This window comes from Lissotriton helveticus, chromosome 8, assembly GCF_964261635.1.
Source record: "Lissotriton helveticus chromosome 8, aLisHel1.1, whole genome shotgun sequence".
NCBI classification, from domain to species: Eukaryota; Metazoa; Chordata; class Amphibia; order Caudata; family Salamandridae; genus Lissotriton; species Lissotriton helveticus.
Genome location: NC_136069.1, coordinates 1,243,863,599 through 1,243,889,577, shown reverse-complemented (window position 1 = coordinate 1,243,889,577; position 25,979 = coordinate 1,243,863,599). Strand labels below are relative to the sequence as shown.

The 25,979-nt window shown below is 41.4% G+C and overlaps 1 protein-coding gene across 1 annotated transcript in view; it reads left to right on the top strand.

Moving 5' to 3' along the window:
* The window catches only part of TUBGCP5 (tubulin gamma complex component 5), a 463,823-nt gene extending 449,707 nt beyond the window's left edge, over nucleotides 1–14,116 (top strand). Inside the window, exon 23 of the mRNA XM_078658229.1 lies at nucleotides 13,799–14,116. Within this exon, the coding sequence (XP_078514355.1) occupies nucleotides 13,799–13,845 (47 nt within the window). The 3' untranslated portion in view covers nucleotides 13,846–14,116. The remainder of the gene's footprint in view (nucleotides 1–13,798) is intronic.
* The last annotated feature ends 11,863 nt before the right edge of the window (nucleotides 14,117–25,979 follow it).

Sequence of the window (25,979 nt, the reverse complement as noted above, 5' to 3'; positions counted from 1 at the left end):
AGTCTCCACCACCAGGAAATCCGCACATGGCCTAACACTCCATCACATCGTCCCAACTCCTCCCAGGCAGAACCACCATCACTATTTACAACAACGGGATTGTTTTAATTCAAGCGATAGACAGGAACCTGGAACTACTGGACAACATGTTCCCCTCTCTCAAAGAGCACCTTTCCAACATTCGGACTTACACGCAGATCACCCCCTGTCCCACCTCCCCTAACGTCACAGCCCCCACCCTTAACTCCCCTAACACAGTTCAGCAGCAAGAAGACACACACCTCACCTTCACACCCTGCTCCACAGTCAATCACCTGCCCCTCGCAGCTACCCCTCCCCGCCCCTCATTCACAGACATAGACCTAGTCCCTACACACACCACTCGCTCGCCCAGCTTTCCTACTAACCTTCGTACCTCCGCTCTTCCTCTTGTCGCCCCCCCCACACTGTGCACTCCCATACCTTCCCCCGCACATTTTTTCTCGGAGCACCCCTTCTCCCCCAATGGCACCACACACAACATGACTCTCTCTCCGACTTCTGCCCCCCCCACACTTAGCACTCCCACCACACCTAGCCTGCACCCCTCCATCAACCTCCCACCCCCCTCGCTCACTCCTCAATACCCCACATCCTCCCACACAACAGCCAGCCTACACATCACCCCCTTTTTCCGCTCCCCCCCTAGCACGGATGCGCTTCCAAACACCTGCCCTCTCGCTAACGCCCCCAACGCCCCCAACACCCTCATCAGTTCCGACTCTCCACCCGGACTGCCCCCGGTCAACGCACCCATCATCACCTTGGACACTATTATGTTTACCCTCCTCCAATTGAAAGAAGAAGTACACTCCATTAAAGAGTTACTCCTCACACACCCCAGACACCCCCACATCAACACCCCTACCTCACCTAACACCACTTCCCCCTCACCTCCTACCCGCCCTACCACACAACACTCCACACACCGGACCTCTATCCCCCCTCGCAATACCAACAATCGCAGTAACAATTGCAATCTCGTCACTACCAAGCGCAGTACTCCCCCTTCTCCTCCTAACAACACTTCCTCCTCTCCCCCTACTCGCCTTAACACACATCTCCCCCCACATTGGACTTCTACCCCCTCTTGCAATACCACCAATCGCCCCAGACGCACCTCCAACCCGATCTCTGACCATGACGTACACACCCTTCTCCACTCCTACGACCCGGCTCCCCAAAAGCCACTAGCTACCAACAACATGTCCATCCCAACGATTATATCCAACGCCCTTAGGCAACAAAAGGATAACAACAGAGGCGCTGTCCCCAACAACCTCACTAATGTACCCCTCATTACGGAATCGTCCTCCAATCTATGCACCCCTAGCCTTAAATGCGTACTTCTCAACTGCAGATCGGCCCAAAGACATTCCACGGAGGTCGCCGACCTCATCACGTCCCGGGAACTGGACCTAGCCATTCTGACTGAAACGTGGCTGTCTGATTCCTCCACACCTATACTGGATATCCTAGTCCCGCCCAACTACTGTATCATTAGACTTGACAGGGCCATAAAGACAGGCGGTGGAATTGCCTGCATCTACAGAAGCAACCTCTCAGTCTCCAAAGTGGCCGTCCCCTCTCTTACTTCCTGTGAATACCTTTGCCTCGATATCATCAGCGAAAGCAAACCGGTATGTTCTCTCCACATTATATACCACCCACCTGGGGACAATCTCTCCTTCGCCCAACAACTCATGGATACAATATCAGCCAATTCAGGACGGCAGCACACCCAAATTTTCCTTGGCGACTACAATCTCCACTGGAATGACAGTAAGGACGCAGTGGTAAACAGCCTCAAAAGCTTTCTCAACGCACTTGATCTCAACCAAATATGCAATAACCCGACCCATAAGAGAGGTTCAACCCTTGACCTTATCATCTCCAAAGAGGGCGCTATTCAACTGGAATCAATCCAACCTTGTGACTGGTCAGATCACTACATTGTCTCCTTCCTCATCAAGGAAAAAATCAGACTTAACTCAGTTCAACCCCCTAAGCACAAAGTGTGGAAAAGGGACTTGAAGAAACTCAATCCAAACTCCCTACCGCCTAACAGCTGCAATCGCCTACTTCCCCCTCCCGGCGTATCAGACGTTCAACTGCTGACTGACTACTATCTCAATACTATGTCCACAATAATCAATGAGGCGGCGCCCATGCAACTGAAGAGAGTCTCGTCCAAGAAGACTTCCAACCCATGGTATGACGGTAGCCTCAATGAGGATAGACGAGCCATGCGAATGGCAGAGCGCACCTGGAGATCAGCCCCTTCTGCAGTGCACCTAAAAAGTCTAAAGATACAGAGAAACGCCTACTTCAGAAAAATAAAGCGCTCAAAAAGAAACTTCTTCAGCCTCCAACTCGCCCAAGCTAAAAACCGTCCAAAAAAACTGTTTGAGTTAGTCAGAACACAATGCAAAGAGCAACCCCAGACACCCAGCCCTATGGGCGATACTCCTTCCTGCGAAGACTTCTCTGCCTTCTTTATCCAAAAAACTGAGAGAATAAGAAGCGATCTCCTCAGTGACGCTATCCTGTACTCCAACCCCCGACACACAGCAGTGCCTCAACCAAAGAACAATGCTACTTGGTCAGCCTTTGACACCTACTCCGAAGAAGAAATTGGCAGACTGCTCAACACCTTGAAACCTTCCAATCACCTCTCCGACCCCCTTCCTGCTAACGCTGTAAAGGACTTTTCTCCTTGGCTTCTCCCACTCTGGTCAAAGATTATCAATAGCTCTCTTCAACAAGGATCCATCCCCAACGCCCTCAAAGTAGGGCAAGTCACTCCGCTACTGAAAAAACCAACAGCAGACCCCACTGATCTAAACAATTACCGACCTATTACAAACATTCCCACTCTCGCTAAACTGCTGGAAAAATGTGTACAACAACAACTGACTAAACACATAGATAAGTTTGATCTCCTAAACGCTCATCAGTCAGGCTTCCGAGCAGGGCACAGCACCGAAACTGCCATGACTCACATAGTGGACGATGCCCTCCAAATCCTAGACCAAAACGACACCTGCCTCCTCATCCTTCTGGATCTCTCCGCAGCATTCGATACAGTTAAACATGAGAACTTACTCGAACTGTTAAACACAAGAATGGGCATATCTGGGACTGTTCTAAAGTGGTTCACCTCATTCCTACACAACCGGACACAAAGATTCAAAAGCAACAACCTGCTGTCCTCTTCGGTACCTGTATCGCTAGGCGTCCCTCAAGGATCCTCCCTCTCCCCAACACTGTTCAACCTAGTTATGGAACCTCTCACTACGTTGCTACAGGCATCTAATGTGCACTTTCACATGTATGCCGACGACACCCAACTTTATCTCAAAATACAATCTCCCAAGGACATCATGCTTCTGAACACCACAATCAGAAACACCCAATCCTGGCTTTCTGAGAATCACCTCAAACTCAATGCTCTGAAGACCGAGTTCCTCCTGATCTCACCTCCCGCTAAAATATCCACGGCTCAAACATGGCTTAAGCATTTAACGGCTCTAAATGTACAGCCCATCGTAGTTGACTCCGCAAAATCTTTAGGCATAACACTGGACACCAATCTCAACATGCAGCAGCACATCAGCAAGGCAACCAAAGGAGCGAACTTTCAAATCAATACCCTGAGGAAACTCAAACCCTTCCTTCCTGCCAAAGACTTCCAAACTGCAGTACAATCTATAGTCATCCCGCACATAGATTACGGTAGCACCGCCCTCTGCGGGCTCCCCCTAACTACAACAGCACCCCTAAGAGCATCCCTTAACGCCGCAGCGAGACTCGTCACTGGCTCAAAAAAACACTCGCACATCTCCCCGGACTTTAAATCACTGAAATGGCTACCTTTTGAAGCCAGAATACAACTGAAAATCGCTTGCATGACACACAAGGCTGTGCACCGGAATTCACCCGCCTATCTCACTCAAAAGCTGACAATTTCAGGGGACTCCCGAACTACTAGAGGCACAAACAATCTTTTGCTGAAACCTCGAAGATTTCGGAAGGTAAAAACTTATAAACGCTCCTTTTCAGGAATGGCACCCAGGATCTGGAACTCACTCCCTCCGGAAACAAGGCTCATCTCCTCCGAAACAATCTTTAAGAGGGAAGTTAAAGCGATCCTCATGGCAAAATACACATGATCTATTGCTCCGCATCACTCATGAATCTGCCTTGCAAGTCCTTCCCGACCCTGGTCTACTGTGCCACCCGCGTTTTCGAATTACTTAACTGTATACGCTCACTCTTTGTATTTTGTTATAATGTGTGATGCACCTGGTTGATTATGTATATTGTTATATCGTTATATTATTGACGCACCTGGCTGACTTTGCACACTTTACCCTCTCCATCTCAACGTTCCTTACTACTCTCGCATCTGTGGGACTATACACCCTGCTCACACCTACCTCGACCTAACTGTATACGCACACTCTTTGTATTTTGTTATAATGTTTGATGCACCTGGTTGAGTATGTATATTGTTATATTGTTATATTATTGACGCACCTGGTTGACTTTGCACACTTTACCCTCTCCATCTCAACGTTCCTTACTACTCTCGCACCTGTGGGACTATACACCCTGCTCACACCTACCTCAACTGTACCCTCCTTTAAACTCTAAATATTCTAAACACGTTTAAGCAGGTATATGCTCCTTATTATTGCACTTTATACTATTGACGCAATTGTCTGTCTATACACTGTGTACCGACACTACCTCACCTGTTACCTACCTCATGTCCTTTATCCCACCTATGTAACTAGCACCTTGTACCTAACTACCTCATATATTACTCTGTATATACGCTTTATTACTTTGTATTTTTACCCCCATGCCCTTGTAAAGCGCTCTGATATCTGCAAAGATCTTGTTCGCGCTATATAAAACTTTCAAAATAAAAATAAATAAATAAATAAACAACACATTTTCAATTAAATGACCATTACATTTGTACAGACCTACAGTTTTACTGATAAAACTCTACTGTGCCCAAACAATGTGTGGAAATCAGCATCACCTAGTGTATTGATGTGTTTTGATCATATTCAAATATTTGTTTGTACCACACTTCAGAATTGCAAAAACATGTGCTTCATTTGTGCTTTCCTAATTCTGGTATATTCTAAAATATGTCTACAGTTCATTTACTGGCATATACATTTTGTTGTGTGCTAGAAAAAAAATAGCTTTTTCTTTCAGACCCTAGTGCCCAGAAATGTTTCACATAAATCCTCTCACTTTCCAGTCGGAGAGAAAAGTAAACACCAAGCTCCCTGGGAAGACAGAGCCCAACATTTGACCTTTGTCTTTGAATGTGCAGCAAATGTGACAAGATAAAAACAACATTTAAAACCCTGTTTATTGCTCATTCACTTCTGAACTACAGCACTGTTATTTTGGGTGTGCTTCAGCACCCCCACTCCTTTACTACTAGCGGCTATGGCATGATTGACAGATATAATAGAATTAGTCACAGCAGAAAAATAGGAGGCAGAAAACCTTTTCCAAGAGATAGAGCATGTTTACTGCTGGGAACTAGCATATGAAGGAGACAGCAGATAACATGTATTCTCCTGGACTATCACGCAGAAGAATACAAGGAGTCAGTCAGAGAGGTGGTAAACAGGCTATGCTCCAAGGGAGGGACAAAGACATGCTGGACAGTAACACAAATCAAGCCAGGAAATGGAAAGTAAGCAAATGGGATTTACAAAAACAAAGCCATTGGTAAGTAATGGGCAGAATGCATTCCTGGGGAAGATTTCAACATATCCCCAATGTCTTTGCAACCAGACAGCTCTGCTGTCTGTTAGGCTTCGACCTAAAAGGCTTTGTACCTCCCCCTCTCCTCTGCCAAAAGTACCCTAGTGTTGTGTCTATTCAGGATAGAGGTACTAATGCAGTCTCTTCGACACAGAGTGTGTAGCCACTAAGCAGTATCACAAAGAAAAGTTGAAATGCCAACCGGGAACCGCAACATGTCCTCTCTCATGTGCTTTCACTTTGAAGACTATTAAATCAGTCTACTGCTAACAGAAAAACATCGCTTGGAGCATGGCCCTCCATCTGGTACCCTGAACATCTCAAACTGGCTGGTTGCTTTCCTTTTTTGTGCCACCCTTGCTCTTTATTCCTTTAAATCCTGTCAATTATATTAATTTTGAAACTTGCTAGGCAGAATGTGATGAGACATTTTGAAATGGCATGACTTTGTAATCAACCCACATTTTACTACTGTGAATAAAGCAATCTGTGAAGATGGGCGCGTGACTTAAAGTTTCTGAAGACTCACCTTACCCTAATGAGTTAGCTTGTGATTCGTTGCAATTGATCATAACATTTTAGCGTGCCGCAGCCTTACCTTTAAATCATTGAATGCCATGTGGCTGATTACCAGGCGTGTATTATACTTAGGGCACACTTTCCATGTTGGCGCCACAACGCTTTTATAATGAGGCACAAAATAGACAGTGCACCGTATTACATATAAAGTCCTGCTCTCAGGGCATTAGTGAAAGGTGGAACGGCTGTTTGAAGCTGCTGCTTTTTCACAGCACGGGTGTCACCCTACCTGTGGTAGAAATTTCTCTGCAGGTGGGTACAGTGAGTGATTGCACCCACCTGAAGTTAGTAGTCTGGGTCGTCCATGGAAACCCATTTATCCAGCTACAGAGGTCCCCCTAAGGAGACACACTGACTATGCACCTCCTTAAGGCTTCTTTGTCTTAGTACCTGCGTCCCCGTCAGTACTTAAACGTAGGAGAGGTAGTACTGTCAGTACATAAGTAGGAGAGATCCTGTCTTTTCTGGATATCTCCAGGCCCATTACATAGCAAGCCCCAGCAACGCCATCCGGTAGATCTAAGAGGTTTTCAAAGGAAGTAGAGTTCACACATTCCCCAGGCTACCTTCTCTAACCTGATGTTTCCTCCAGCAATATCACAAATGGAGGTGTCTCAGCCTTACCTTTTTAAATAAGGGTTGCCTTTACACACACAACGGCAATATTTTGACCCAGCAAGGTGCAGGAAAGCTACTAAAGGCAGTGAGCAAATCAGTACAGTGCAGACTGCTCCTACAGACTCCTTTGTTGTGGTTGACAAGATCACAATGCCCTTGAAGAGAACAGAGGACGCCTTCTGGACTCCTGGGGAGCTGTAAGCAGATCACTGTGGATAACGGAGTCCTGCAATTATATGGTTGGTTACTCCTTCTTTCTAAATTCCATGCTATATTTTCCAAGATAGCTAATAAGATAGACAACATTATTGAAATAACGTAGGTTTTCGGCATAAAGAGCAACCTAAGATCTCTCTATTATTCATTCCACTAAGCTTTTGCGTTGAGTTCTATGTGTATTCAACATACATTTACGGATAGTTCTTACCCCATTCTAATCCCCCAGAATCTGATGCTCATTTTGTAGTACAACCATCTATAATTTGAGTACATGTTTCTTAAAGCCCATTTTTAAGCTACACTCTTGAGGGAATCTCATTTAACTCTGTCAAAGGTGCTGTCTACATCAACAGTTAGTAATGTCACTGTTTGCTATTGAGTGGCACCTATGATGCATCCAGTATCCACTTCATCAAGGGCTGATAAATGTATTCCAAGAATAGTTAATTCCTGATCTTCATGTATCATTTTCTTTTTTTGGTATGTTTGATGCTGTCCTATTAAGTACTTCTGTCATCATTGATATTGACCTATAATTAAAATCAGGTTTCAGTATCAGTGTAACTGTGGAGTGTCCCTATCATACATTTCTACTCCTACCTCATCTGCATCTCTGACATCCAACTCTGCCACACCCTCCCTATAAACCCCACCACCACACCTTTCCACTCCTCTGTAATCCCCACCTTTGATGTCTTATTGCTCCTCCTCATGGCTGTAAAATCCCAATTGTGTGGAGTGGTATGCTGTTTTGTTAAATTGGTGTGCACTTATTGAGTAACATACATTTTTGCCTCATTTGGTGTGTCTGTAATATAATTAAATAGTGTTGTGATAGGTGAGACAAGAGTTTTGTTTAATTTTTTATATATATTTCAGCTGACCATTCTGATGCTTTGCTTTTGGTTTATAAGTTATTCTAGTTGCCATTATCACAGCTTGAGTTGCAGAGTTAGTGATTTCTTGGCCTTATACAGTCATTCACGAATGCAAGGTAGTCATTTGTGCCCATTGTTCTTTGCCCCTCTTAAGATGCATATCAGCCAGCAAATTGAAAGCCCTTCCTTTTTTCCAACCAGTCTACTGATCTCAAGATAACTCTCAAAAGTAGAAAGTGTCTTTGATTTTAAAGACCAAAAATATTAATCAACAAAGGTAGTTCCTCTCCTTGAATTCAGACATCCATCACTTCGACTGCTTGTTGAGTGACCCCTGGTTTCACTGAGTTACTTTTACATCCTTGCTGCATCCCATTCTTAGTCTGTTGGTACTCTGCCATTAGCGGTAAGAGCAGAAACTGCTTATATTACAGAATATTCGGAGCTCTGTGTGCCCTTACTATGTATAAGTAGCACCCCTCCTTCCCAGAGCATTTGTGCGTCCTTTCTGTTTACTTTTTTCCCATGGAATTGCATGAATTGTAACCTGCTTCTCTTGTGCTCAGAGCCCAGTTCACAATATCCTTGATCTTTGAAACCTTTTGTATCTTTTGGTTGTCCTGGTTTTTTTCCTCCATCATCATCTTTCTCCACCTCAGGAAAGGTATTTTGAAGTACTCCGCACATATGATATGTGCATTGGGTCACTAAACATTGTATTGTAATTGTAATTATATAGCGCTTGTTACCCCTGATGGGGGTGTTAAACGCTTTTTTCGGCGAGTAGCACTCTACTTCGGAACCCACACAGAATTAGTGGTGAATTAGTATGGTGAAATATGAAAATAGTTTGAGTGGTGGATATTACTCGGCTATTTGGATTGAGAAGGATAGCAGAGGGAAAAAAGTTGAGCATTTATATAGCACGTGTGACCCGTAATGGGGTGTTGAAGCACTTTCTTGGCGAGTAGCACGCTACTTCGGAACCCATAAGGATTAGTGATGAATTAGTATAGTGAAATTGGAAAGTAATTTGAGTGGTGGATATTAGTCAGTTATTTGGATTGAGAAGAATAGCTTAGGGATAGAAGAGGGAAAAGGTTTGCATTTAAATAGCGCTTGTTACCCCTGATGGGGTGTTAAAGCGCTTCTTTTTTTTGCAGAGTAGCACGCTACTCCGGAACCCATTAAAGGATTAGTGTTGAATCAGTATAGTGAAATATGAAAGGAATTTGAGTGGTGGATGTTAGTCCGTTTTTTGGTTTCAGAAGGGTAGCATAGGGATAGAAGAGGGACGAAGGTTTGCATATATATATATATAGCGCTTGTTACCCCTAATTGGGTGTTGAACCGCTTTTTCAGCGAGTAGCCCGCTACTCCAGAACCCATAAAGGATTAGTGGTGAATTAGTATAGTGTAATATCAAATTTGAGAAGTGGACATGTTAGTTTGTTATTTCGATTGAAAAGGATAGTGGGGGATCAGTATAGTAAAAGCAGTGTCAGATGGTGCCAGAAGGGTTAGAGTAGGGGAGAATCTAGAAATGGCTATTTTGGAGATCATAGTAGTGGTATGGGGTTTGGGATGAAAGAGAGAGTGGAGGTAGTGGATATTTTGATAGTGGTATACAGTGAGAAATAGGCTAGTGCATTGGAAAGTCTATTTACCCAAGTATCTTATCTGAACATAAAGAGTACAATAAGGTTGTAGAAGGTGTACATTTGTCTAGAAAAAACAGTTATCAGCTGAAGTGGTCACAAGCACAAAGATTACATTTAGACCCTGAAATTATAGCTCAAATAAAGGAGGAAATATTAGCCTGTCTGGAAGAGAATTCATCACCTCATTTCTTGGTCACCCAGTTTATTGCTCTTTTGGTAAAAGTAAAAAAAGCACTCACACGGGTTAAGTCCGCCAATGCTACCGTCAAAATGGGGTGGTTTAATACAGCCTGCACGACGGCAAAATAAGCCCTTGTTAAAGCTCTAAACACGCATCCTAGAGATTGCTCTGTAATCTGTGCGCTACGCAAAGATTATAAATTAGACAGGAGGGCAAGGGAAAAAGATCTTTGGGCACAGGCATGGGTAGATCTCGATGAAGCAGCTATGTCAGGCAGTAGTAAAGATTTCTGGAAAATCGTGAATGCCCCACATTTTAAAGACATCAATGGTTCTACATTAGACGTGCATGTAAAGGAAGAGTCATGGGTGAGGCACTATGAAGAAATATTTGGTTTAGCAACCCGTCCAACTTCACTATTATCCTCCCCAGAGATTTTACTACAGGGAGGGTTAACTTTCTCTGTATTAGAGATAAGAAAGCGTTGGAAGCCTGCACCCCAGGTAAGGCGCCTGGACCAGATGGAGTTCCAATTGACATCTTTCAGCAGAATTATAATATGTGGGTACCTTTACTTACAAACATTTTTAATAGCATCCAGATAGTAGGCCCTCCTCTCTCCTGGAACCAGAGTCTAATTGTGCCCATTTAAAAAAAAGGTGACAGGGGATCCCCCAAGAACTATCGTCCCATATCCCTCCTTGACACTACTGCCAAACTTATGGGATGGGTACTCTTGGTCAGATTGGAGGACGGGCCGAATCGCACAATATTTTTAGGAAGGCGCAATATGGGTTTCGTAGAGGAATGGGGACAGTTGATCAGTGTTTAAACCTCTCCCTAACTATAGGGAAATACACTAAGGCAAAAGCCGGAAAACTGTACATGGCCTTCATGGACCTAACCTCAGCCTTTGACTGTGTTCACACCCGAGGTTGTGGTCCATGATGAAGGGCATGGGTATCGATCCACCAATAATTGGTTTCATACGCCAGTTGTACGCCAATGCCACTGCCTGTGCAAGGTATGGCAGGAAGGGGGAGTGCACTCGCCTCTTTAAAATCAAAAAGGGAATAAGACAGGGTTGTGTTCTTGCCCTGTTCCTATTTTAAATCTATACGAACTGGGTACAGTTCACCCTGTCTGCTCTACCGTGGATGTGCCTAAATTTGGTCGTATCCCTCTTCCTATTCTGGCGTACGCTGAGAACGCGGTATTGATGGCCAGATCAGGCTTAGCCTTACAAACGCTAATCACAGCCTACTCCGCCTTTATGGCCTGCCTTGACCTAAAGGTCAATGAATCAAAATCATTTATAATCGGGTCTGGCACCGCAAGCAGTGAAAAACATTCCCATTTCCAGTTGGCAGGCAAGAAAATCGAGACAGTCGACTCCTTTTCATACCTTGGAGTGCTTTTTTATTAAGACCACTCATGGTCTAATTTCGTGGCAGCAAGAGCCCAGGGCATGCAAAGGAGTGTTAACGCTGTCAAAAGATTTGCGACGAAGTTGGGAGACAGCCCACTGGATGCAATTAAGAATATATATTCAGCTAAAACAAAGTCTGCTGCACTATATGGGGCAGGAGTGTGGGGTATGGCTAATGTTGCACCGCTACAACAAATAGAAGACTTTTTCAAAAACCATGTGTCCTTACCGCAATCAGCCCCAAATCATATTTTACACTTTGAATTGGGGCTTCCTTATTTGAGCGACAACATAAGACTGGCTCCAGTCTTGTTGTGGCTATCAGTATGGCGGAGGTCTACAGTGGATTTGACACAAATCATTATCAAGGACTGTTGTAAATTAGATTACTATAAAAGAATTGGATGGTTAAATTACATAGAGGTCCATCTGAAAGCGTTAGGGATAGGAGAATTATTTCAGGACCCTGAGTCCTGCAAAGGGGTTTCAAAGGAAAGAATAACTGATTTATTCATTAAGAGATCAAAGTATGCCTGAAGAGAAAAGAAACATATTCATCATTCCTCCATTCTTTATGATGTGGTACCACCAAGATCGGGGAAAGGTTTTCAGTATTTATCACGCATAAATGATGCGCAGCACAGATTTATACTTTTGCTTTTCCGGATGAACATGATCCCGCTACTCCTGGGATAACCCCAAAATAAATATAAATTAGCAGACCTCTTACCCTGTCCCTGTAACAACTAAGCAGTGCAGTCAGATCTACACATTGTATTATTTTGCTAGACCTATACAGAGGAAAGGAAAACATTCATACTCCCAGTCCTGAGGTACCACAATTTTAGGCAGTGCCGGGTGGCCATGTACTTTTTAAAAACTCTACTGGATTCATTTGTATGCTGTTCTGTTGCCTCATTTTTGTGGGCTTGTCTTAGGAAGAGGAAAAAGGTGGGAGGACATTTTGGTAGCAACAACTAGTTAATTAATTTTAAATTCTGAACTGCTTTTTTCATAAACGTTTTTATATGAATTGACCCGGCTCACTGCAACTGTTTAATTCTTATTTTAAATGTGTATATATGTGTATATATTGTGTTGGAATTTTTAGATAGCTTGTGCTTTTATGATCGTTTTAAAAGATCGAATAAAGCTGCGTGACTGACTGAGTAGTAGAAAGAGGTAGCAGTAGCTGACATGCATAATGTATTTCTTGCTTGAGGAACAGTCATCTGATATCATCTGAGCTCTCTTTACTACTATTGGTACAAGGTCCCTCCATAACTATGTGGTTTCCATGCAAAGCATCGGTATACCAGTCCTGCAGGAAACGTTCGATTTGATCATTAGGAAGAAGAGGCAGAAGGTAAGTGGTTGAATGGTACTCACTACCTCACCTCTAGCTACCATATTTGCCAGTAAGTTAGTTAGATATCTACCCTCTGCCGAGAGACCCTCAGCCTCCTTTGTATTTTGTGTTCACCAGTGCAACTCATGTAGTGCCCATAATCCTTGGAAAGTGAAAATCCCTGGAAGGGAAACCAATATTTCCCCTGGTACTGGACCACTTGTTTTAATGATGATGGGAAAGCCTCTGATACACCCAGGAACATGGTCTTTTGGGAAATGAGACTCTCTCCTGGTCCAAAGGATCTGTTGCACCCTCAAGTCTGGCCAGTAGATTATAGGAATAAGATCTAAGCACCGTAAGTAGAATCTGCTGCTACCAGTAGTTTGTTGTCCCATCGCCTGATGAGGAGACCACTATTCTCTTTTTAGGAAACAAGGTCCACATAGTGTGGATGTCCAGTTCCAGCAGAGTCGACAATTCTGCTGGAGGGTGTCAGCGGAGGGCTTAGAAATATCACAGTTACTGTGGAATACCTCTTGAGTCTGGGCAGAAAAATCAAGCCAGGTTGGTCAGAAGTGATGGACTCAAGAGCAGGGACGCAAGGATGTAGTACTCCCTACAGTTTGGAAAATTGTGCAGTTCTTTGCTAATGGGGCCTGTTTGTCTGGGAGAACATGATGTTACAGTGAGTAACTTGTACTTTACTTACTCTCCAAACTGGTTACAGGTGGGTTTGTTTGTAACGATTCTTTTGTTAATTTATTTGAAAAGTTATTGGTGGGATCATCTTGATAGCAAGAATGACAAATCAGGCATGCTAGGATGAGACTGTTACTGCAACATCTTGCAATAAACTGTGTAAATTCAATTAACATAGTGCCTTACGTGATTGAATGACGATTTTGATTTTCTGATTTATATTTATGACCTAATCAATATCATTGACTATGAAAACATTCAAGACTAAATGATTACAAAAACATTCAAGAGTTAATATCTACATTTAAAGATGATATGTGTTTTATTCTTTTTTCTTCTTTATAGTGGAATCTCTGGCGTTGTCCCTTATGGCTGGGATGGAACATTGTTAGCAACACTTCTATTTGTATTATTTACAGACGGGCACACCATCTGATGTTTACATGACATGCTGTGTGAACATATAGCGAGTTTTACATTCTCATACTGTTTTCATTGCAGAAAGGTGGACAATTTTGCATTTCAACTCTGATCATATGTTTTTGTACTATATTTAAAACTGTAAGAGATGTTATAAGTATCACTGTAAATAGTGTATTTAAAAATAAACGTTTATAGTAGTGGCTGGGCCATTTTTTCACATAAAACAAGTTACTGACATCATTCACTTTCATGGTTTTGGTTTTGTAGATTTTCTCAGTGTTTGAATTATTATACATAGTATCTCATTACAGATTCTCAGAGGTCCATTGTGATAGAAAGCACCTCTTAGCTTTCAGCACTACTGTGTGAGCCAGGTAACAGTTCTCAGCCTGGTATCAATTCATGTCTTGTTATAGGTAAACGTTATTGTACACATTGTATCATTTAACAGCAAAAATAACAATTTGTTTAGCATCCATGGCAACATCTCAGGTGACAAAAAACAACAAATTGTCTTCACAAAGATAGACCTAGAATCAAATAAAGAACATCCAACCAGGCAGGCTTTCTTACTGTAATAAAGATGGCCATCAAACATGACAAACATTAAGGATTAAACATATGGGGAGAGTCTCATCGACTCTCCACACCCAGACGCACTGCGTTATGTGGATACCATATCCAGTCGTTATTTCACCGTTTTACCATTGTTCAAGTTAATCCAATTTAAATCCAAACTTTTCACCAAGCTTTAGCTAGTTTTTCTCCTCCACGTTACACCAAACAATGTTTAGGAAAACTTCTCATATTCTCGTATGTCCATCCGGACCTTTTCGGAAATACGATCCAAAACAGACAAGTGTTCAGAGCAGCATTTCTTTATTTTGAAAAACCTAATGCATTTCGGGCTTATTACGAGCCCTTCATCAGGGGTAACTGTAAGGCAACAATTTAAGAAGAATACATTATTACTAGATTTGTTGAGTACGTAGTTAAATCAATAATTCATTATGCGCGTATGACGTTATTAAAAAAACATATATATTAGAAATGACATTTTATGACAAATATATTTAACGTAATGCAAAATCCCCGTGACCCGTGGAAAATTATTAATCGCCCCCCTTAAACATATACAGTGACAAATAGTATCGGATATTTATCGGCCTTCTTTTCATGCCCTTTCCCACCCGTTTACTTTGTCCTGTTTGATATTCAAACATGCTATGCAAACTGACCTTAAGAGACAGATGCATGTTCTATACATTTTTCCCTTAAGTGAAATACTTCAACGTTTTCAATTGCATACTTGCATTTGACCTCATATATATTTCACATGCCATTCTCAAAGGAAAACCCCACTGCACGCGTACCTGCTCGCTACTTTATCTCCTAGCAGTCAAACCGCTTTCATTTCCAGTGAACCGTAACCTTCTTTGTAACGCACATTTAAACTGCGGGAGCTCCACCCCCTACCCATTAAGAGGTAATTCATCACCTAATTCCCTGTGCAAAGTGCTGAAAAAACTTCAATCCCCATGATCCACTGCGTCACGTTTAAAAATAATTCGTACTTTCCATAAACATCACTCAAAACACAATACATATGCACGAAACGTTGCAAACTGCCATCTGTGACACAACCAAAGTCACTCTGTAAGTATCTTCTTTCATTGCCATCATCCTTGAATGTTGCTGAGAACCGAAATATGTGGAGTCTTAAAACGCGTATATGCTTTGTTTAAATCTTCTTCTGCTTCACGGGTGCAAAAACCAACGGGGGGCATGAAAATTACAAAATGAATGAGGTGGTATGCACACCATATTTTTCACAATTTTTTCAATCGTTATTTCACAAACTTTACTTTACTTTTTGTAATTTTCATGCCCCCCAATGATGGCAATGAAAGAAGATACTTACAGAGTGACTTTGGTTGTTTCACAGATGGCAGTTTGCAACGTTTCGTGCATATGTATTGTGTTTTGAGTGATGTTTATGGGAAGTACGAATTATTTTTAAACGTGACGCAGTGGATCATGGGGATTGAAGTTTTTTCAGCACTTTGCACAGGGAATTAGGTGATGAATTACCTCTTAATGGGTAGGGGGTGGAGCTCCCGCAGTTTAAATGTGCGTTACAAAGAAGGTTACGGTTCACTGGAAATGAAAGCGGTTTGACTGCTAGGAGATAAAGTAGCGAGCAGGTACGCGTGCAGTGGGGTTTTCCTTTGAGAATGGCATGTGAAATATATATGAGGTCAAATGCAAGTATGCAATTGAAAACGTTGAAGTATTTCACTTAAGGGAAAAATGTATAGAACATGCATCTGTCTCTTAAGGTCAGTTTGCATAGCATGTTTGAATATCAAACAGGACAAAGTAAACGGGTGGGAAAGGGCATGAAAAGAAGGCCGATAAATATCCGATACTATTTGTCACTGTATATGTTTAAGGGGGGCGATTAATAATTTTCCACGGGTCACGGGGATTTTGCATTACGTTAAATATATTTGCCATAAAATGTCATTTCTAATATATATGTTTTTTTAATAACGTCATACGCGCATAATGAATTATTGATTTAACTACGTACTCAACAAATCTAGTAATAATGTATTCTTCTTAAATTGTTGCCTTACAGTTACCCCTGATGAAGGGCTCGTAATAAGCCCGAAAGGCATTGTGTTTTTCAAAATAAAGAAATGCTGCTCTGAACACTTGTCTGTTTTGGGATCGTATTTCCGAAAAGGTCCGGATGGACATACGAGAATATGAGAAGTTTTCCTAAACATTGTTTGGTGTAACGTGGAGGAGAAAAACTAGCTAAAGCTTGGTAAAAAGTTTGGATTTAAATTGGATTAACTTGAACAATGGTAAAACGGTGAAATAACGACTGGATCTGGTATCCACATAACGCAGTGCGTCTGGGTGTGGAGAGTCGATGAGACTCTCCCCATATGTTTGCATTTATTTGGTGCTTTCAGGGCATAGCACAGCCCATTCCGCACGCAACAAGTAAAGTTTGTGAAATAACGATTGAAAAAATTGTGAAAAATATGGTGTGCATACCACCTCATTCATTTTTTAAACATTAAGGATTGGCAAAGGGAAAGACCTGTGATACATCTTTAAGAGAAGCATACATGGATGGGTTTGCTAAAGCACATATTTTTAATAAACATAATTTAAGTAAACTCAAAGTTTGCACTCTTTCTACTCTGAATTCATCCACAAAATATAGCACGTACCACTTCATACAGAGCAATGTAGTTATCTTGTTCTCTCTGATTGCTTCGTGGATCAAAGATTTCTGAACCCTTGCGCAGAACATATGGCCCTCCCTGCCTCCAACTCCTGGTGTGAGAAGTTGTCTGTTTTCTTTATAGATAATATTCAAATGATCCAGGATAGCTTCGAGAGGAGTCCTCAAGGGCAGGAGGGACCTGTTATTCAGAACGTCCTGGTCTCGGATTCAGTCCCCGCTTCTCTGTTGAGTTTTGTACCCATCCACCCGCAGGACTCTCAGGCTATTCTCAAATCCCTGAAATCTGGTTCACCCCCCGATCCCTGTTTAGCCAGGTATTTAGCAGCAGTTGCTGAGGTGGTCAATCCCGAAGTTAATGTTATTAACATATCGCTTCAGACCGCCACAGTTCCACACAAATGGAAACAGGCTAAACTGCTCCCATTGCTGAAAAAGCCCTCTTTAAATCCTGCTTTGTTAGCTAGCTAGCTACCGACCCATCTCTCTCCTCCCGGCAGTGGCGAAAGTGTGTGAGAAGGCAGTTTACAAACAACTTTCCAACTTTGTTGAGACTTCCAGTGCCCTCCACCCAGCCCAGTCAGGATTTAGGGCCACATGCAGCACTGAAACGGCGCTTGAGGAGATGTCGGAGGCTATTAGAGAATGCTTGGATGCAGGCAGCAGAGAGGCCCTGATTTTATTGGATCTCTCTGCCGCCTTCGACATGGTGCCTCATCGTCAACTCCTGTTCCGTCTCTCTAACATTGGTATTTTGGGCTTGGCTTGGGACTGGATTAAATCTTTTTTAAAGGATAGAACACCGCAGGTGTGGTTGCCCTCGTTTTCCTAGTCTTCTAGAAAGGTGACTACGTGAGTTCTGCAAGGCTCCACTTTGAGCCCCCTTCTCTTCAATGTTTACATCACGCCTTTAATATATCTGGTGGAGGAGCTGGGAGCCAAGGTCATAGCTTACGCTGATGATACTCAGCTCCTCTTTACGTGGAAGGAAAAACACTTGTCCCCGGACTTAGCCAAAAACTGTCACTAAGACGTATTTGGCTGGCTTGCTACGGCTCAGCTCAAATGCAATGAGGACACGTCTGAGGCCCTTCTTTATGGGTCCTTTCCTCCCCGTTTTAGAGAAGACCTTTGGCCGGAAGACTACCCCTGGCCGAACTCAACTGGCAGCCCGGTGAAGAATTTGGGGGTCTGGTTTAGTGAGGACCTCAAATTCTCACTGCAGATAAAAAAAAATTGTCCAGAGCGCGCTTTAGCACACTAAAATCACTGAGAAAATTTCTGCCACTGATGCCTAGATCGGCTAAGGAAATGGTGACCCGTGCCCTCATCCAGTCACGTATTGACTACGCCAATGCATTATATATTGCCCTTCCCGGATACCAGCTAAAAAAACTACAAACCATTCAAAACGCAGCAGAAAGAGTGCTGTTGGGCATCCCTGGCAGAGCTAGTACAAGGCAACACCTCCGAGATTTCCACTGGCTCCCTGTGGCACAACGTGTTTTGTTCAAGACCCTGACCTTGCCCACGGCGCCTTATACAAATTGGGCCGCCATATCTGAGGAGACACTTTGACTTTTATGAGCCCCAAAGACATCTGAGATCAGCAGCACAATGCCTTCAGTTATCCCCTGCTTTTGCTTGGCTCAAACGGGGGGCAGCTCTCTTTCCTTTAAGGCGGCCAAGACGTGGAATGCTCCCCATATGAACTGCGACACACACAGGATCTCAGGCTGTTTAAAAAGCTGTTAAAGACCTTCCTTTTTAACTAAAAACGCAGCTCTTTCCGTCCATAGCCTCTCCCGTTTCTTGCAGTTGGCTTCCGCGCCGGGACACTCCTGAGAATCCCTGCGCGCTACAAGTGCTGAATAACATAACATCAGTCCGAGTTCAAGCAACGAAAAAGGATGAGGTGAGAGGAGGCTGCTAGGAAGAAGGTCCCATCAGGGAAAACAGTGCATTGGTTATTGACCAAGAGTCGTATGGAAATTTCAATTACTGTATTTCTTATGGAGCGATCAACTCACATATTCCTCATCTTACAACTTTCACCAGGTATTAAAATGATCCAAACTTTTTACTAGTATCTCCAACAGGCACTAGATAGGATTGGTTTGGTTCCAGAGCTGGATCTTTTAGAGCCTTCAAAACCAGAAAGCAAAGGCAGATGTTATAAAGTATGTCACATATGCCAATGATTAGTTTATTTTTGTACTAGACTCACATACTAGGATTCAGAGTATTTCATGATTTTTTTTTTACAGTAGTGTCACCTATTTCTTGTACACCTATAACTTTGAGCTTCAAAGATTGACCGAAGTGCAAGCAGCACATTTCTGTCTGAGGATTGAACTCAACTCTGCCCCTGAGTGCTCATCTCATGCATCCTTAGCTGTTAGGGAGAGGTGCCGACGAAGGAGTCAAAGACGCACTCACCCTGGAGGGGTAAGTTAGCTTAATCTAAGAAGTGTTCATCTGAGACTAGACATCCATCCCCTCTTTAAAAATAAAAAGCCAAAAAACTGCAAGCAAGATTAGCCTTCCTCCTCGTCCCACAAGAAATCAGACTTGGATACAGAGCACCAACAGCATCTACAGCACTTGCCGACTCCTGCGGCTTGAAACCTTCTTCCAAGCCTATTCCTATTTTGCAGAAAGGAATCTCAAAGTTAGCTTCCTTTGAGCTTCAGCAGACCCAGGCCAAGTAGAAGCTTTTCATAAGAGTGTTTTGAATTGTGTTTAAAGATATGGGTTAGAAAAAAGACCTCATCGACCCCACAGCACTACCTGTGTTCATGGCACTACCAGTATCCAAAAATGAAAGAGAATCACACCAGCGTCCACTGCCTCAAACCAGGCTTGTGCAGTACTGACTGCCATTGCCAATAACACTTTGTAATTCAGTAGCGGATTGAAATTTTAATGCACCCACCTAACGCAATCCTAAGTGCCACTCGTGTCTGGCTTGATGCTGAAGGTGTAATCTGATCTTCATTTTCTCGATCTGGGACTTGATTGGCAATTTCTGATCAAGAAGAAAACCTAGGTTTCTGGCTTTGGTGATCACACCAGCCAGCTGGCCCATAGCTGTGTGAAAACTGGATTCCAGGTGGCCACAGTTCAGCCAATAGCTAAAACCTCTGTCTTCAGTTTTAAAAACATACAGACCCCTTCTCACATTCAAGATCTTTCTAGTAATTGTTAATATATGACATGTAGTAGAAGAATTAATACTCAAAATCTGATAATCAGTTTAGTGTCCTCCCCATATGAGAGTGTTTTAAAGCTGTAAGTCTTAGTAAGTTCACATAAAGTTTTCAGATAAAGATTGAAAAGAATGGGGGTGGGGAGGAGCATAAAGGGACACTACAAGAAACCAAAATCACCAGTAAATGGAAATCGAGGTGAATTTCCACCTGAGTATACTAAACCATAAATGACGTGTACCATTCCAGGGCTGTGCCAATATACATGTAGCTGCTAGAAAGGCTACCTAAATAATATTATCATCTATATCAAAGGTATAGTCTTGCTGTGGTTGGCATACAAGGCACAGCCTTTTCTTGAGTCGTTTCTGGAGGATAGATCCCAGCAGGGCTTTCTTCATCCTTTCTCATTCCACTCTAAGCCTCTTCTATTTGGTGTTCCTCAGGGCTCAGCTCTGAGTTCTACTTTGTTCAATCTTTACCTGACACTGCTGGCCAAACTCAGGGAGTCCTAGGATTTGCAGGTGGAGTGGTATGCGTACAACACCCATCTAGTATTGTTTTTTTTTAAAAACAACTTTATGGACATTTTATAGAAACATCATATATACAGCATTATTGTCAGAAATATCAACAATGACGTCCTAACCAGAGGGAATGTTTCCAGTTCTCATATATACATTCGCACCACTTGTGTGAAACAATTATTTGCTTTCCTTACATTTTCAGCTATGGCCAGTCCCTCTGGCCCCTTTTCTTTGTAATTTATTTTCTTTGCTTACCAATTATACCATATGTCAACGTTTCCCCCCAACTCCCCCCGCCACACCCCCATCGGATGCTTAGAAATATTTCAGGTGTTGAGGTGTTTGAAGAGGAGGTATTAGGTAGGTAATAACCAGTGGTTTGTTGACAAATATTCATTTTCTTTAGTTAATAAAGCTTTATTGAATAAAATATGAATGTACGGAATTATATATTACACAGAATGAGAAATGAAGCTAAAAATACAATTTTAACCATAAAGGCAAAAAATTACTAAGACTTAATACAAGGAAGGAATACAACATAAACTGAATAAATGTACTCATTCTGTACTTAGAACATCTAATTTTTTGGTATTTTGTGTAATTAAAAGGAAAAAAAGAGAAGGAAGGAAGGGAACAGAAAGAAGAGAAAAAGAAAGAAAAAGAGAAAATAAATATTTGTGTATTGCATATCAGCAAATGTATCACATAACAAATCCTATATCCAGTAATAAATAATTAGATAAATTACTTTAAATAATAGGGAAAGAAGATATCATGGTGGCCGGAAAACCCTTGTGGAATCACTGGGGGTTTTACGCTTTTTATTTAAGTACTCAGTAAGCAGAGACCAAAATAGGTCCTTATTCGTCATTTGTAATGTAGCTGCTGCTCTGTCAAGTCTATGATGTGAACAAAGAAGATTCCACCAGCTGGAATAATTAATATCTTTGGCATTTTTCCAATTGGATGTGATGACTTGGAAGGCAATAGCATGAGACAGATCTAAAAATGTGCTCAATTTGGAACATGTTGGCCAAAAGCGTGAAACACTTCCTAGAAAATTGCTTTTAACGTCAAAAGGAAAATCAATAGACCAAATAGTAGATAGTCTTGCAAACCTGTATCCAGAAAACAGTGGTTGGAGGACAATGAAAAAACATATGCAAATATGTACCAGGATAATTTTTACAAGACCAGCACATGTTTGAGAATGTAGAATTATATTTTTGTAAAGAAAGTGGAGTAATATATAACCTGTTATAAAAATAATAAAGAGTTTGTGTAGTGCTAGCATTTGGGAATGTATGATGTATTTTATTCCAAATGAAACCCCCGGTCTTTTAGAGATATGGAGTGTTGAAGGTCAGATTCCTTGTCTCAATTTTGGACTTAGAATGTGAAGGAGTAATGTAATGCAGATATTTATATGTATGGGAAGCATTGATAAACGACAATAGTACAAGTGGAACAGGAGATGAGGAGACCAAGGGAGATTGAGACTGAGTAATAGTGGAGATGGCTTGCCTAAGGGCATCTCTGAGAGACTTCCAGCATAAGTAGAAGGTATTTCAAATGTGTTTTGAATTTCAGACAAAGTAAGCGGGATCCTGTCGCACATCAGTTGTTGAGTTTGAATTATACCTTTTAGAACCCAATTTTTCCAAAATATAGTCGATTCGAGATTTTGATAGCTGTGTTATGCCATATAGAGGATTCTAGAAATTGTTGTATCTGGGATAAGGGTCTTGTGAGGATAAGGGATGACCCCTGACTAGAATACTTAATAGATGGAGCGGAAAAGGTTCAAGGAGGTTTTGAAAAAAATGGTAGCGAATGAAAAGGAAATGGTGACACAAGTGAATCCTCCAATCTGCGCCAAATACTATTAGTTAAAGATTCGGTGCCTTCCATATGAGGTAGGACCTGTTTTAAAACGAAGGCATTATGATATTGCTGAAAATTTAGGAAATGTGCACCTCCCAACTCCTTGGGTTTACAAAGAGATATTAGAGATGCACGCTTTTTTACTAATCCATAAAAACGCAGCAATTGATTTGTTCAACAACTTGAAAATTGCTACCGCTAATTTTATAGGTAACATGGACAGGTAAAAACGAATGATAGTGGCCAACCTTCCCCACCATGACAACAATGATGGAGACCATTTCTCTGTCATTTGAAGAATCTTATGATGAACATCTTCTAAATTAAGCTGGATTGTCTTTGCTATGGAGGTAGAATATTTAACTCCCAAGGACTTGATGTTGTGCGAAGACCATTTAAACCCTGTGCCATGAAGCGCACTTTTATTTGTTGAGGGAGAGTACTTCAGATTTTGAAAAATTCAGTTTGTATCCAAATAATTTAGAATACAATGATTAAAGATTGGTAAAAGCCGGGATTGATGTTTCCGGTTCGGAGATATAAAGGGTCACATCATCAGCGTAGGCTGAGAACTTAATCTCAGTGTCTTTATGTAGAAAACCACAAAACAATGGTGAGTTATGTAATGTATGTAAAAACGGTTCTAGGGATCAAATAATGGAGAGAGATAACATCCCGTTCTGGTACCACGTAAAAGGGAAAATATGAAGATTGGGACCCATTTAAAAACGGACATTATCGTTGATGAATATAATACAACTAGATATTTAAGAAAAGTTGGACTAAAACCATGTCATTGTGAAGCCCGCATCATGAACTTCCAGTCGACACGGTCAAAAGTCTTTTCGGAACCTAAAGAAACGGCAGCCATTGGAATATTGGTAGAAGAGGCCATATGTAAAATATCAAGAAACAATCAGTCATGTGTCCACCCTTGACAAATCCAGTTTTTTCAAGTCCAACCATATCAGGAATTAGAGGAGAAATTCTAATTGATAGAATCTTGGCAAAAAGCTTGCAATCTAAATTTATAAGGGAAATGGGTCTATAATTAGCACATAAGGAGGGATCTTTATCTTTTTAGGGATCAAACAAACCATAGGCTCAGGGAAAGCTCAATGAGTTTTATCTTGCAAGAGAAAAGACTGATATAAACGAAGTAAGTGGGAAAGTAAAAGATACGACACAGGAGTAGAGTTCAGCAGTAAAGCCATCTTGACCCGGAGCTTTATCTTTAGGTAAAGCATTAAGAGCAGATTTTAGTTTAGAGTTCAAGATTGGCTGCTCTTGAAAAGAGAGATCCTTTATCTGTTGTTGTCTTGGCGGAAGAAAATGAAAATCGGAATCAAGTGCCTCATCTGTGGGAAAGTGGTCTGGTGTATAAAGATTTGTATTAAAATCAGTAAAACATTTCAAAATTTCTTTATTCTTAAAAAAGGGTTCCCACTTTTATCCAAAATCTTAACTATTTTAGACTTTTGAGATTTAACTTTCAAATAATTGGCGAGTAATTTACCAGCCTTATTACGTTCCCCCCCCCAAAAAAACTTGGAATTGATTTTTAACAATGTACCGGCAGCCTCCTCAGTTCACCTTTTATTAAACTCAAATTTAGCACTCATTAAACGCTGTAACGTAGTATCATTCTTAGTAGTAAAAAATTCATGTTCTAACTGTTTAATAGACTGAAGTAAACCTGAGGATTCCTTACTAGCTTTCTTCTTTTTAGCTGAAACGAAGTTCATTATATGACACCGGGCAGAAGCATTGAAAGCATCCCAAACAATGTAGAAAGGGATATCCAGCGTAATATTATTCAGATAAACCTATTTTATAAAGCATTCAAAATTCTGCAAGAATTCTTTATCTTTTAATAGGTTATTGCTAAAACGCCATCTGTTATGTTTAGAGACTTCAGGCAATAAATCTATTATAACCGGTGCATGGTCTGAAATTAGAATTTACCCAATTTCAGTATGTGTAAGTGAAGCAACAAGGGGTGGTTAACGGAATATGTAATCAATCCTAGACGGGGTTTTGTGTGTTGGTGACAAAAAAGTATACTCCAATGTGTCCAGAGTATAATCTCCAAGCCTCAACTAATCCCCTAGAGTGTATAAACCGTGTAAATATTTTCTGTGTTTTATTGGGCACATATTTAACTTGAGATTTCCTATCCAAGAAAGGGTGTACAATTTGATTAAGATCTCCACCAACAATCAAGTTTCCACTGGAACAAGAGGGCAAAACATCTGACATTTGATTCCAAAAGCGTATATCTATACCTGTGGCTCCATAAATATGTAGTATAGAAACAGGTATACAGTGTAGAGGAGCATGCAATGAAACCCAATGACCCTCCTCATCACTTTCAACTTTCTCTACCACCAAGGGAAGGGATTTACGAACCAGAATAATAACCCCATTTTTGTGGTTAAGGGCTGGAGAACAAAAGACTTGGCTGACCCAAATTTTTCCCAATGAGTATAAGCCTTTATCTAGCAAGTGTGTCTATTGTAACAGAGCAATATTACATTTGAGGTGCGCTAAATGGGTCAAGACTCTTTGCTTTTTAATAGGGTTACGTAAGCCCTTAACATTCCAGGAAATACCCTTAAGGGAGTTCACCATTGTACTCTCTTAACAAATGTACTGAACCAATATAACCAAAGAATAGTTGAAACTAGCATCAAACAATCTAAGAATACATAGCATATAAAATGATCTATATATGAAAATCGATAAAAAGATTGTGACACATAGAGAAAAAAAGAGATAAGAGAAATACAAAGGAAAGAGAAAAGAAAGAAGGGTAAATAAGAAATAAAACAAGAATTCTGATAGAAATAGTGAAGATGACATAACGCCAAAAAGCTTTAGTCATGAGAAGAATGGAAACACATGTATTGTGAAAGAATGAAGTGAGGCGGTGGAGAAGCGCAAAATTGTAGATGGACAACAAGCAAACATTCATTTAACATAAAGGAAAACAGCATTGGAGACAAACATTATTATGAACAAAGAAACTGAGCGTGTTAAGAAGTGAACATCCTTCAATCAAATAACGGAGATCAACAAGACATCAAGATAAATAAACAACAATAGAGATACCTCATACAAAAATAAACAATAAAAACAACGTATCAGACACACGGAAAATGGGGAACAATAAGTGTGGGAAGGGAAGTATACGGAAGGCAACACATCAAATCAAGGGA